Source organism: Delphinus delphis, chromosome 4 (genome assembly GCF_949987515.2).
Source record: "Delphinus delphis chromosome 4, mDelDel1.2, whole genome shotgun sequence".
In the NCBI taxonomy this organism is placed as follows: Eukaryota; Metazoa; Chordata; class Mammalia; order Artiodactyla; family Delphinidae; genus Delphinus; species Delphinus delphis.
The window spans coordinates 69,103,930-69,119,726 of NC_082686.1; the positions used below are offsets into that span (position 1 = coordinate 69,103,930).

At 37.3% G+C, this 15,797-nt stretch overlaps 1 protein-coding gene across 1 annotated transcript in view; it reads right to left on the reverse strand.

Annotated features, from left to right (window-relative positions):
• The window catches only part of CCDC14 (coiled-coil domain containing 14), a 44,926-nt gene that overhangs the window by 13,632 nt on the left and 15,497 nt on the right, over positions 1-15,797 (reverse strand). Inside the window, 4 exon segments of the mRNA XM_060010780.2 lie at positions 10,670-10,811; positions 13,191-13,692; positions 14,570-14,664; positions 14,778-15,014. Of these exon segments, the coding sequence (XP_059866763.2) occupies positions 10,670-10,811; positions 13,191-13,692; positions 14,570-14,664; positions 14,778-15,014 (976 nt within the window).

The window sequence follows — 15,797 nt, forward strand, 5'->3', positions numbered from 1 at the left end:
GTATACCACGTTCTTAAAAATAATTTTTAGATCAATCTTTCTCTATTTTTTTGGTATGATTTCTTGAAGCTTATCCACCACGCATTCAGTCATTTAACGAGTATTTATTAGAGTGAGTGCTAGGCACAATTCTCGGCACTAGAAATACAGCAGCAAACAAAAAAGACAAAAATTCAGCCTTCTCAAATTCATTGAGACAAAAAAGAGCATAGAGGTTATCAGGGGCTGGGGGCAAGGGAGAAGGGGAGTTACTTTTAGTGGGCACAGGGTTTATGTTGGGGATGAAAAAGTTTTACGTACAAACAGTGGTCATGGGTACACAGTACTGTGAATGCGTTTAATGCAACGTACACTTACAAGTAGTTAAAAAATAAATATTATGTCATATTTTACTGCAATAAAAATAAATTAATAAAAAATATTTAAGGGGTTTATAAAGAGAAATAAGATAAGGCTTACAGGAGACAGTGAACTATGAATTTAGTAGCAACTGAAACAGAACTATTTGGCGGGGAAGCAAAACACAAAAACCAACAAAACAACAACAAAATTCAGCCTTCATATTCCTTAGCTTCTTTTTTATTTCTTTATTTTTTTTGCTGCATTAGGTCTTAGTTGCAGCACATGGGGTCTTCATTGAGGATCTTTTGTTGTGGTACACGGGGTCTTTGTTGTGGCGTGTGGGCTTCTCTCTAGTTGTGGTGCGCGGGGTTTTCTCTCTAGTTGGGGGATGCAGGTTTTCTCTTTAGTTGTGATGTGCAGGCTCCAGGGAGTGTAGACTCTGTAGGTTGCGGCATGCGGGCTCTCTCGTTGAGGTGTGCGAGCTCAGTAGCTGTGGCACGGGGGCTTAGTTGCCCCGCAGTGTGTGGGATCTTAGTTCCCCAACTGGATCAAACCTGCGTCCCCAGCATTGGAAGGCAGATTCGTTACCACTGAACCACCAGGAAAGTCCCCTGCTTAGGTTCTAATGGAATACATTATCCCTGACTTGATGTTTGTTTGGTGTTAATTTATTTGTTTCTAACAAGGCTTTCATTTCTGTAATTTTTAGCTTTCTTATTTTTCCAAGGTCACCTAATCCAGTTTTCTTCTCCTCTTACTGTCTCTTCTTCTTTAAGCACTCTCTCTTTTCAATCTCTGTCTTCCTGCTTCTAAGAGAGACTCTAGTATATTTAATTTCCTTGAACCTATAGAATACTGTTTCAAGTTTTCCTGGGTTTTCTTCGGGTGAACTGCCTTGTGATGTTTATTCTTGACCTACCTTTGTCCCTTTTGTCAATTTGTTTATTTTGAATGTTATACAAACATCTCTCCCCTTCCGTAAATTCTTTCTTCCCAGCTTTTGTGGTATTGCTCTCTCCCAGTTTTCCTGATCCTTCTCTACTTGTTCCTTCTTGGGTTTCTTTCACAGGCTCCTCTTCCTGTGTTCTTTCCTTAAAAAGCTGTTGTTCCCCAGCAATTCCCCTTTGGCTTTGTTCACACTCTATACCTTCTTGGGTAATTTACCACTTACACGCTGAAAACAAATCACTTGCTTTTAATTATTATTGTCTCCAGTGTCTACACAGTGCCAGACCTGTAGTAAATGCTCAATAAAAATGTGGTCAGTGAATAACTCCCAAGTCTGTTTCTATCCTGGATCATACCATACATGTCTCCAGATGGTCTAAATGATACATCCAGCATATCTAATTCTTAACTCATTGGCTCTCCCATTACATTTTCTAACTAAAAATAAAGTGACAGATTGGTTCAAGATGGCAGAGTAGAACGATGTGCTCTCACCTCACCCCCTCTTGCAAGAGCACTGGAATCACAAATAACTGCTGAATAGTCATTGACAGGAAGACACTGGAACTCACCAAAAAAGATACCCCACATCCAAAGACAAAGGAGAAGCCATAATAACACGGTAGGAGGGGTGCAATCACAATACAATCAAATCCCATAACTGCTGGGTGGGTGACTCACAAACTGGAGAACACTTATGCCACAGAAGTCCACCCACTGGAGTGAAGGTTCTGAGCCCCGTGTCAGGATTCCCAACATCGGGATCCAGCAATGGGAGGAGGAATTCCTAGAGAATCAGACTTTGCAGGCTAGTGGGATTTCATTGCAGGACTTTGACAGGACTGGGGGAAACAGAGACTCCACTCGTGGAGGGCACACACAAATTAGTGTACGCATCAGGACCCAGGGGAAGGAACAGTGACCCTGTAGGAGACTGAACCAGACCTACCTGCTACTGTTGGAGGGTCTCCTGAAGAGGCGGGGAGTGGCTTTGTTTCACTGTGAGGACAAGGACACTGGCAGCAGAAGTTCTGGGAAGCACTCCTTGGCATGAGCCCTCCCAGAGTCCACCATTAGCCCCACCAAAGAGCCCGGGTAGGCTCCAGTGTTGGGTCGCCTCAGGCCAAACAACCAACAGGGAGGTGACTCAGCCCCACCCATTAGCAGACAAGAGGATTAAAGTTTTACTTAGCTCTGCCTACCAGAGCAACAGCCAACTACCTACCACCAGTCCCTCCCATCAGGAAACTTGCACAAGCCTTTCAGATAGCCTCATCCACCAGAGGGCAGACAGCAGAAGCAAGAAGAACTACAATCCTGCAGCCTGTGGAACAGAAACCACATTCATAGAAAGATAGACAAGATGAAAAGACAGAGGGCTATGTACCAGATGAAAGAACAAGATAAAACCCCAGAAAAACAACTAAATGAAGTGGAGATAGGCAACCTTAACGAAAAAGAATTCAGAATAATAATAACGAAGATGATCCAGGACCACGGAAAAAGAATGGAGGCAAAGATTAAGAAGATGCAAGAAATGTTTAACAAAGACCTAGAAGAACTAAAGAACAAACAAACAGAGATGAACAATACAATAACTGAAATGAAAACTACACTAGAAGGAATCAATAGCAGAATAACTGAGGCAGAAGAATGGATAAGTGACCTGGAAGACAGAATGGTGGAATTCACTGCCACAGAAGAGAATAAAGAAAAAAGAATGAAAAGAAATGAAGACTGCCTAAGAGACCTCTGGCACAACATTAAACGTAACAACATTCACATTATAGGGGTCGCAGAAGGAGAAGAGAGAGAGAAAGGACCTGAAAAAATATTTGAGGACATTATAGTCGAAAACTTCCCTAAAATGGGAAAGGAAATAGCCACCCAAGTCTAGGACGTGCAGAGAGTCCCAAGCAGGATGAACCCAAGGAGAAAGACGCCAAGACACAAAGTAATGAAATTGACAAAAATTAAAGACAAAGAAAAATTACTGAAAACAACAAGGGAAAAATGACAAATAACATACAATGGAACTCTCATAAGGTTAACAGCTGATTTCTCAGCAGAAACTCTACAAGCCAGAAGGGAGTGGCATGACATATTTAAAGTGATGAAAGAGAAGAACCTACAACCAAGATTACTGTACCGGGCAAAGATCTCATTCAGATTCGGTGGAGAAATAAAAAGCTTTACAGACAAGCAAAAGTTAAGAGAATTCAGCACCACAAAACCAGCTCTACAACAAATGTTGAAGGAAATTCTCTCAGTGGGAAACACAAGAGAAGAAAAGGACCTACAAAAACAAACCCAAAACAATTAAGAAAATGGTAACAGGAACATAAATATTGATAATTACCTTAAAGGTAAATGGATAAAATGCTCCAACCAAAAGACGCAGACTTGCTGAATGGATATAAAAACAAGACCCATCTATACGCTGTCTACAAGAGACCCACTTCAGACCTAGGGACACATACAGATTGAAAGTGACAGGATGGAAAAAGATATTCCATGCAAATGGAAATCAAAAGAAAGCTGGAGTAGCAATACTCATATCAGATAAAATAGACTTTAAAATAAAGAATGTTACAAGAGACAAGGAAGGACACTACGTAATGATCAAGGGATCAATCCAAGAAGAAGATATAACAATTATAAATATATATGCATCCAACATAGGAGCACCTCAATACATAAGGCAACTGCTAACAGCTATAAAAGAGGAAATCGACAGTAACACAACAGTGGGGGACTTTAACACCGCACTTACACCAATGGACAGATCATCCAAACAGAAAATTAATAAGGAAACACAAGCTTTAAATGACACAATAGACCAGATAGATTTAATTGATATTTATAGTACATTCCATCCAAAAACAGCATATTACACTTTCTTCTCAAATGCGCACAGAACATTCTCCAGTATAAATCACATCTTGCGTAACAAATCAAGCCTCGGTAAATTTAAGAAAATTCAAATCATATCAAGGCTCTTTTCTGACCACAACGCTATGAGATTAGAAATCAATTACGGGGGAAAAACACAAACACATGGAGACTAAACAATACATTACTAAATAACCAAGAGATCACTGAAGAAATCAAAGAGGAAATAAAAAAAATACCTAGAGATAACTGACAATGAAAACATCACGAGCCAAAACCTATGGGATGCAGCAAAAGCTGTTCTAAGAGGCAGGTTTATAGCAATACAATCCTACCTCAAGAAACAACAAACATCTCAAATAAACAATCTAACTATACAACTAAAGAAACTAGAGAAAGAAGAACAAACAAAGCCCTAAGTTAGCAGAAGGAAAGAAATCATAAAGATCTGAGCAGAAATAAATTAAATAGAAACAAAGACTACAATAGCAAAGATCAATAAAACTAAAAGCTAGTTCTTTGAGAAGATAAACAATATTGATAAACCATTAGCCAGATTCATCAAGAAAACAAGGGAGAGGACTCAAATCAATAAAATTAGAAATGAAAAAGGAGAAGTTACAACAGACACTGCAGAAATACAAAGCATGCTAAGAGACTACTACAAGCAACTCTATGCCAATAAAATGGACAACCTGGAAGAAATGGACAAATTCTTAGAAAGCTATAACCTTCCAAGACTGAACCAGGAAGAAATAGAAAATATGAACAGACAAATCACAAGTAATGAAATTGAAACTGTGATTAAAAATCTTCCAACAAACAGAAGTCCAGGACCAGATGGCTTCACAGGTGAATTTTATCAATCATTTAGAGAAGAGCTAACACCCATCTTTCACAAACTCTTCCAAAAAACTGCAGAGGAAGGAACACTCCCAAACTCATTCTATGAGGCCACCATCACCCTGATACCAAAACCAGACAAAGATTCTACAAAAAAAGAAAATGACAGACCAATATCACTGATGAATATAGATGCAAAAATCCTCAACAAAATACTAGCAAACAGAATCCAACAGCACATTAAAAGGATCATACACCATGATCAAGTGGGATTTATACCAGGGATGCAAGGATTCTTCAATATACACAAATCAATCAATGTGATACACCATATTAACAAATTGAAGAATAAAAACCATATGATCATTTCAATAGATGCAGAAAAAGCTTTTGACAAAATTCAACACCCATTTATGATAAAAACTCTCCAGAAAGTGGGCATAGAGGGAACCTACCTCAACATAATAAAGGCCATACACGACAAACCCAAAGCAAACATCATTCTCAATGGTGAAAAACTGAAACCATTTCCTCTAAGATCAGGAACAAGACAAGGATGTCCACTCTCATCACTATCATTCAACATAGCTTTGGAAGTCCTAGTCACGGCAATTAGAGAAGAAAAAGAAATAAAGGAATACAAACTGGAAAAGAAGAAGTCAAACTGTCACTGTTTGCAGATGACATGATAGTATACATAGAGAATCCTAAAGATGCCACCAGAAAACTACTACAGCTTATCAATGAATTTGGTAAAGTTGCAGGATACAAAATTAATGTGCAGAAATCTCTTGCATTCGTATACACTAACAATGAAAGATCAGAAAGAGAAATTAAGGAAACAATCCCATTCACCACTGCAACAAAAAGAATAAAATACCTAGGAATAAACCTACCTAAGGTGGTAAAAGACCTATACTCAGAAAAGTATAAGACACTGCTGAAAGAAATTAAAGATGATACCAAAAGATGGAGAGATATACTATGTTCTTGGATTGGAAGAATCAATATTGTGAAAATGACTATAATACCCAAAGCAATCTACAGATTCAATGCAATCCCTATCAAATTACCTGGGGCATTTTTTACAGAACTAGAACAAAAAATCTTAAAATTTGTAATGTAGACACAGAAGACCTAAAATAGCAAAAGTGGTCTTGACGGAAAAAAAGGGAGCTGGAGGAATCTGACTCCCTGACTTCAGACTATACTACAAAGTTATAATAATCAAGACAATATAGTACTGGCACCAAAACAGAAATATAGATCAATGGAATAGGATAGAAAGCCCAGAGATAAAGCCACACACCTATGGTCAACTAATCTATGACAAAGGAGGCAAGCATATACAATGGAGAAAAGACAGTCTCTTCAATAAGTGGTGCTGGGAAAACGGGACAGCTACATGTAAAAGAATGAAATTAGAACACTCCCTAACACCATACACAAAAATAAACTCAAAATGGATTAGAGACCTAAATGTAATACCGGATACTATAAAACTCTCAGAGGAAAACATAGGAAGAACACTCTTTGACATAAATCACAGCAAGATCTTTTTTGATCCACCTCCTAGAGTAATGGAAATAACAAAAATAAACAAATGGGACCTAATGAAACTTAAAAGCTTTTGAAAAGCAAAGGAAACTACAAACAAGATGAAAAGACAACCTTCAGAATGGGAGAAAATATTTGCAAACGAATCAATGGACAAAGGATTAATCTCCAAAATATATAAACAGCTCATGCAGCTCAATATTAAGGAAACAAACAACCCAATCCAAAAATGGGCAGAAGACGTAAATAGACATTTCTCCAAAGAAGACATACAGATGGCCAAGAAGCACATGAAAAGCTGCTCAACATCACTAATTATTAGAGAAATGCAAATCAAAACTACAATGAGGTATCACTTCAGACCTGTTAGAATGGACATCATCAGAAAATCTACAAACAAATGCTGGAGAGGGTGTGGAGAAAAGGGAACCCTCTTGCACTGTTGGTGGGAATGTAAATTGATACAGCTACTATGGAGAACACTATGGAGTTTCCTTAAAAACTAAAAATAGGGCTTCCCTGGTGGTGCAGTGGTTGAAGTCCGCCTGCTGATGCAGGGGACACGGGTTCGTGCCCCGGTCCAGGAAGATCCCACATGTCGCGGAATGGCTAGGCCCGTGAGCCATGGCCACTGAGCCTACACGTCCAGAACCTGTGCTCCGCAACGGGAGAGGCCACAACAGTGAGAAACTCGCGTATGGCAAAAACAAACAAACAAACCAAAAAACAAAACAAACAAAAAAAGTAAAAGTAGAATTACCATATGACCCAGCAATCCCACTACTGGGCATATACCCAGAGAAAACCAGAAATTAAACAGAGACATATACCCCAATGTTCCTTGCAGCACTATTTACAATAGCCAGGACATGGAAGCAACCTAATTGCCCATTGACAGACAAATGGATAAAGAAGATGTGGTACATATATACAATGGAATATTACTCAGCCATAAAAAGGAACGAAATTGGGTCATGTGTAGAGACATGGATGGATCTAGAGACTGTCATATAGAGTGAAGTAAGTCAGAAAAAGAAAAACAAATATCGCGTATTAATGCATATATGTGGAACCTAGAAAAATGGTACAGATGAACTGGTTTGCAGGGCAGAAATAGAGACACAGATGTAGAGCACAAACGTATGGACACCAAGGGGGGAAAGTGGCAGGGGGTGGTGGTCGTGGTGTGATGAATTGGGAGATTGGGATAGACATATATACACTAATATGTATAAAGTAGATAACTAATAAGAACCTGCTGTATAAAAAATAAATTAAATAAAATTCAAAAACTAAATAAAAAGCTAAAAATAAAAAGTGAAATAAAAGCAAACTATCTATTCTTCCTCTAGTAACTTCCATCTGGAAGAATTATGTTACCATATGTCAAATTATCAGGCCAAAAGACTGAAGGCCACACTCCAGCTCCTCCTATTGACATCCACTTCAGCTTTTGTTCTGTGTGGGTACACAATGGTCTCATATTTGAGTCTAATATCAGGAAATGGTCGTGAATTCTAAGTTGCCCTTTGAATATTAAAGTCCCTCTCTAGCTGAACTGGAACCCCCACAGCCCTCACCCAGTAAAGTTTGGAACGTGCCAGGCCTTTTGGTGGTCACAGTGAATAGGGCACTACAGACATTTTATGGGTAGGGACCAGGAAGGCTAAATGTTGAGCACTGTGTCAGGAGTCTCACATAAAAACTGCCCAGACCCAAATGCCAAAGAAATAATGCACCTAGCTATTTTTTTTTTAAGCCACAAGATGGCAATAAACACCAAGAAAGTCCTTAAAGATTAGTTTTCTGGCCATAAAGGAACAGGAAGTTTCAAAATGCCCAAAAAAGAAAGAAAAATTTTTTTTGATTGAAAAAGCTGAAAAACACTTTTTGAATAAGTCTATGCATTCCAACTTTCACTTGTAATGGAGATTATGGATGTTTCTTTCCAAATAAAGATTACCAAAGAGGCAAAAAAATTCCTATACTTGTGCTGGAAATCTCGTTCTGCTAAAAAGAGTATCTGACAAATTCCTCATTTTTCAATAATTTCAATTTTAGAAGGTCAGGTAAACAATGGCAGTAGCATGCTATTTAATCTTTGTCCTCTAAGGATACAGCCAAAAAGCTTTGATGCCAAGTCTGAAGAATTAGGTGAGACGTTAAGCTAATACCCTTAAAAAAAATTAACAACAAGCAGAGACCAATAAAGTATTAAGTCTCATTTTCTTAAATGGCTTATAAATTAGCTCCTAAAGCAAGTTTAAAATGTTCTAAGGAATATAAATAAATAACAACTACTGATATTTCCCATGGTCACAATGTTAAAATAGATAATATCTGGAGACTAAGTTTTAGTATGCTTGTTTAAGAAACTATTTGATAGTCATACCTTTAAAAACATATGTGTTTATTTTAAATGGATTACAGTATGTTCTTTTGTTCCACAAAATACACATAAATACTGAAGCATAAATAAGTTAGTCTCTACTTCCTAGCAGAAGCATAAATAAGTTAGTCTCTACTTCCTAGCAGAAGCGTAGAAATTAAGATCAATGCACTCTAAAATCAAACTGCCCAGCCAGGTTTGAGTCTTGTCTCTGTTATATCTTAGGTATGTGACCTTGGGTTAAGTTACATAACCTCTCTGTGCCTTGGTTTCCTCATCTGAATAAGAATAACATAATACCTACCTCATAGAGCTGCTGTAAGAATTTAAAGAGATGACATATAAAGGATAATATATGGCACATATTATATTATGTCTTATGGCCTGGCACATAAGAAACATTCAATAAATGTTAGTAGTAGTATTGGCTATTACCATTATTATTATTTATACTTGGTGTTGCTTTTGAAAAACTAATGCTATTACAGGGATCCCTTAGGTCAGGACTAAATACAGTATTATTAGAATTTAAACCAGAAACCCCACCATATACCACAGTATCTAAAGACTAATGACCTTTAGAGAAATAATCCTAAATGAGTAAATCTCACTAGGTGTCGTGCCTTTGCAGGCTCCAGATCCATGAATTTAAGCTATCCTCCAACCAGGAATCCTATTTTGTTGCTTTCCAGTTTTTTAAAATTATGCAGGTCCTTGCAGTTCCCATCTGATACAATGTCTATAGCTCACGCAACTATAATGCCCTCTCAGGGCACACTCACACACTGCAGTGCTGCAGAAGCACCTGAAAGTGTCCTCCAATCCTCTGCAAAGTGTACTGATAGACACTGGAGCAGGGGCCTTGGTGATCACCACCAAAATGTTCAAAGTTAAGATATTATTGATAACGTGTAAGTGATTTCTGTATTTCTGGTTTATATCTTTTCTAAACAAATTAAGGCCATAATATCAACATAAGTTAAGATAGCCAAAAGAAAAATTATCTAAGAATTTAAATGAGTTTTTTCCTATGTCTGAATGTAGTGGGGTGACTGGTGTTCACCCATATTAGGTTCTCCTTTCCTTTGGAGTATATGGAAGTATGAGAAAATTTCATGTCCCAGATCTTTATATTAGGCAGGGCCATATTCCTCATTTTAGCCTATAAAATACAAGTAGAAGTGAGACTATCATACTTCTGGGCCAGGGCATGTAAGAGTTGGTTTGCCATATCCATGTTCTCTTTTTCCTAAATAACATATACTGAGATAGTAGATCCTAAGACGGAGGGAATCTAAATCCTGAGTCACAGGATAGCCTCAGATGACCCACGCTGGTCTTGGTGTGAGGGAGAAATAAACTTCTGCTGTGCTATGCCATTGAGATTTTGGAGTTTGTTACTGTATGGCCTAGACTGGCCTGATAAATACCTTGAGGTAGTTCATTTTCCTCTCCATTCACTACCAACCAAGTGATAACAGATGTAAAAAAATATGTACTAGTGGGCAGAAGTAACAGAAGAGTTAGAGAATGCCAGCAATATTTGGAAAATAGGGAATGTAGAAGCACAGTAGAAGCACAGTAAGACAGTATATATCTATTTTCCTTATGAAGCCCTAGATATATCATTAGGCACTTTTGTTCTGGCCACGGGACATCTTTGCATGGAGACAAAAAAATTCAAAGAGCAATTCTTACCTGCGTAAATGAGCATTTTCACTTCTTAGTGGTTGCATGGCCAGTGCTATTTCAACCTGAATATTTGTGTTTCCATTTACTGTTGGAAGCAGAGATATATACAACTCCAGTTCTGTAATCAACCTCTGAATTTCTGAATCTTCTATAAAAGGCAGAAGAAATGAGTAAAGACAATATCATAAATTATTTTTGGATAAGATTATTCATATGTATTACTAAAAAAGAAAATATTTCAGAAATATACATACATGCTATAAACAAACTCAACTCATTTATGAATTTATTATACAAATCCTATTTTCCTCTTTCCTGCCACCTGCATTTCCTTACTGAAAAGAATTCTAAAGACATTAAGTTCAGTAAACTAAAGATTAATCTTAAGTCACAGAATTATATCAGTGATTTTTTCAGTTAAAATGTCTAGTAGGAAGATGGTTTATATATATCTCCTAGTTCACATTTACCAAAAGACTATATTAGACTCCTATAATTGCTAAAGGGTTTCCTATAATTAATTACAGTATTAACATTTATAATAGAACCTTTGATCCTGGCATAAACAAATAACTCACTTTAGGTGATTCAATTTGGCAACACATTGAGGAAAGGTCTACTAAGATAAGATTTTATTATTTAATTTTATAAAGTAGGTTAACACAATCAGCTACACTTCATTTGATGTAGCATCAAAAGCAGTTATCATTTTTGTTATTAATTGTGGGGAGTGGATGGTTTGGGAGGTGGCAAACAGCCACAGGGAGAAGGTAGATTTTAGATCTTTTGTCCTTTAATTTTTGTCCCCTCATTTCTATTCAAATTTTCTGTGAACTGAAAACATTTGATAAATATAATATTAACTGTCTGATATCCAAAAGAGGTAAAGTGTATTCTAGTTACAAAAATTTACTCAATTCCATGAGTATTTTAACACCCTGATGGAATGTTTACATGCACATAGTAAACAACTGTGCCCAATTACAGAGCAGACTTCTACCAATCCTCCATAGAGGGGTTTTACTTGTAAGCATTGGAGGCCGAGACCTGGGCTCCACCATTTTCTAGCAATGTACCTTAGTCAAATTACTTAACTGTTGAAGCCTAGGTTTCTTCATAGTTAAATGGAGATAACAACAGTACCTCATGGGGTTGCTGAGAGGATTAAATGAAATACTGTTCTGCAAGCCTCAGTTTCCTCATCTGTAAAATGGGGACAATAACAGTACCTCATAGGGTTGCTGTGAGGATTAAACGAGATAATGCATATAAAACACTTAGCACAGTGCTGGGCACATGGTAAGCGCTCAGTAAATGATATTGTTACTATTATTATTGTTGCCAATGATTAAGTATTTGGTTAAGAAAATAGTAACAAACTTAAAGTCTAAAACCATAGGAGATTTTAATATATTAAACCACTGGATCAACAGTGCTACAATCCTTTAGATAAATTTTAACATTTGGTACTTTTTTTGTCAGCCTGCAAATATTAGGTATTCAATCAGTGCTTCCACAATTAATTACTGTGTTTTCTAGATGACAAATCTGTAACTCACTCCAAATGAAAGCCATTATTTAGAATATACACCTATAATGAAAACATATGAATATGACCTGGCTCAAATGTCTCTTAACTCCACCCAAGACATTTTTCTTGATTTAATTAAAAAATCCCAAGAGTGAATTTAAAAGGGCATAAAACGTTTTAGGTTCCTTCTCAAAGTGAGATTTGTTAAACATTATAACAGTTGGTTATTAAAGAAATGATGAGAGGAAATTTTCTGCACCTTTTTAAAATAGGAAAAAATTATCATTCTATTCTAGGGAGTTAATCATGTTTAGAGTCCTCTAACCCCTTAAAGTTTATCTCTATAACTGGTTGAATCTTTTCAAGGTCCTTTGAATCAAGCAGAATGAATACACACTTTCAAGTAAAAGACTGATATTCCCTAGCACATTTCAAATCCACAGGAAACAAGAGGAGCAAAACCTAAAAAATAAGAATAAAACAGACAAAATTCATTTCCTCATTAGCACAAGACATATTTCTATGGAAAATATCACAAACTCCATGTCAGTTATTCTGAATTTAAATGACATGCCACAGGGACTTTCCTGGTGGTGCAGTGGTTAAGAATCTGCCTGCCAATGCAGGGGACATGGTTTGATCCCTGGTCCAGGAAGATTCCACATGCCGTGGAGCAACTAAGCCCATGTGCCACAACTACTGAGCCTGCACTCTACGGCCCGTGCCACAACTACTGAGAATGCACACCACAACTACTGAAGCCCGTGTGCCTAGAGCCCGTGCTCCACAACGAGAAGCCACTGCAGTCAGAAGCCCACACGCTGCAACAAAGAGTAGCCCCTGCTCACAGCAACTAGAGGAAGCCTGTGCACAGCAACGAAAGACCCAATGCAGCCATAAAAAATAATTTTAAAAATTAATTAATTAATGCTAAAATTAAAAAAAAATAAAATAAATGACGTGCCACAGAAAATTATAAAGAAAGTCTTTATCTACCTTGTTCTGCTACCAGGGCCTTGAGCTCTCCCAACAAATACTTGATAGTTCTAACTTTTTCAGCACTCTGGTTCACATTTTTTGCATTCTGCACATCCTTTATTCTTGTATCTTGCACGGGTATGTTTAAATCCTTTCTTTCACTTCTAACCTCTCCAATTTGTTCTTTAACATATTTTTCTTCTTTAATAGCCAAGAAATTTGGCTGTAATAGGGTGGGGCTGCAGCAAGTCTGACTGTCTGGATGAGAACCCAACAGTTTCGTGTATGTTTGGAAACCCTTTAGTAGGTCCGGTTCCTTAGGAACTCTTTGTTGTGGCAGAATTCCATTAGCAAGACCTAGCTGCTGAAATGTTGGAGTAGCTGGTTTGTCAGTTTGGGGCAGGCTACATGGAACTCCAAGACTAGTACTGAAGGAATTCCTTAGAACATCATCAGTACAGTCCACAGGAATTGTTCTACCTTGTGATATAACCTGGTTGTCACCATCAGTCTGAACTTCCTAAAGAAAGAAAAAAACAAGTTAAGCCTTCAAAAATGTGAGCACTGACTTGTAGGCATTAACTATAATAAACTCAAACGAAAAATGTTAGAAGATGACATTTGCAGGATAGAGTTATAGATTACCAGTAAATAAACTGAATTTCCCCTCAGCACAATATTCTAGCTTTTTAAAGCCTCTGCAATATGGGAACATTATAAAGCCATGACTAAAATAGATCGTTTACAAATATCACACATGGTTTAAAGACATCAAAAATTAGTCTACTTTGGGACTAAACAAAATCCCACTTTGGGAAATTACAATGTAAGAAAATAAGGTGAAAAAGCTTTTGCACAAATATATTTAGAGAAGTGTTATAGTGGTAAAAACTTCCTTAAATGTCTAACCATAGGTGAGTAGTCACACAGACCATGGTATATTCACTACACAGAGTACTAACAACTTATTAAAAATTTCAAAAAGGTAAATTACAATAAAGTGTTAAGTGAAAAAAGCAGTATATAAAACGTTATAAAATTTAATTATGATGATATTTTTAAAAGAAAACTAACTTAACAAATTAAAACCAGAAAACAAAACCTACACAGAGAATTAAATAACTGGAACATGCTCTATCAACGTGTTAACAGCAATTATGCCTGGGTGGTAGGTATGGGTGATTTCTTTTTTCAAGTAATCTCTTTCCCTTTCCCCCTTCACCCTTTCCCCCTCCCCCAATTAATAAGTAAAACTTTTCTAATACAAAATAACTTGAAAAAATAATTGGTCTTTACATCCTAGGGCATTAAGATACAATCAGCAAATTCAATTTTCTCTCAAGACGACAATTTCTAAAAGCAAATTACTACTTATATAGTATATAAACTGTACTCACAGAATGAACCACTGGAGGGCAGGGTGGTTGCTGAGGTAACTGGACTGGGGTAGAGGTGGATAAGCTATAATTAGAATATGGAGATGCCTGAGATTCTAAAAGGGAAAAGGGAAAAAAATGTCATTCACATCTCAGACTGCTTATACAATTACCAGGCAACTTAATTAGAGCTTATAATCATGCCTTTTAAAACGTCATTCATACTAACCAGAACCAGACACAGTGTGGCAAGGTGCAGTAGGAATTCCTTTAGGGTTGTTCTTTGAAGCCAAGTTATTCATCAGTGACATCTGAGTCTGCACATGCTCACAGAGGGCTTGGTATATTATGGGTGAATACATTCTATAATGATCTTGTAGTGACCAATTTTGTGGTCTATCTGATGAGTCTCTTTCACTTCCAGCAGAAGCATCATTAGGAATCTGTTTCTTATTATCTGAAGATACTAATGTGGAAGAAGGGAAAAAAGTTTTTGAAATACAATTCTTCAAAAACCTTTACCATAAGATATTAGGGAAAAAAGGACTCTCAGAAGTAGCTATCACCCCTAAAGAAAATCACCTCAAATGATTTTTTTTTTTTTTTTGCGGTACACACAGGCCTCTCACTGTTGTGGCCTCTCCCGTTGCGGAGCACAGGCTCCGGACATGCAGGCTCAGCGGCCATGGCTCACAGGCCTAGCCGCTCCGCGGCATGTGGGATCTTCCTGGACCGGGGCACGAACCCGTATCCCCCTGCATTGGCAGGCGGACTCTCAACCACTGCGCCATCAGGGAAGCCCTCAAATGATTTTTTTAAAGTAAGTAATGAATTAGGTTCTCCAGTCAAAAATCATCTACACTATGTCTTTAAAATCTTTATTAAACACTACTAATAAAATCTCTCCAATTATAAAGACCTCTCTTAGGGGGGTTACTTCTCTCTAAAATCCAGTAAAACTCTTTCACCTTGCTCCTTGTCCAGTTCATGCTCTTGAGAGGGGGAATGCAATAGAAAAGACAGATACCTTGTACAATTCTGATGCTTTGACAATAATAATAATAATGATAAAGATAAATAAATCAGAGCTTTTAGAGTGAGAATAAAAGTAGATTTAATCTACACATTGGGCTCTCAGACAAGAACTTAACCTGACATTTAAAGTCTCCAAAGCTTAACCATGACATACTTTTCCAACCATCTTCCCAACACTCTCAACTAAGAAATTTTTCATTCCAGTCAGGCCATT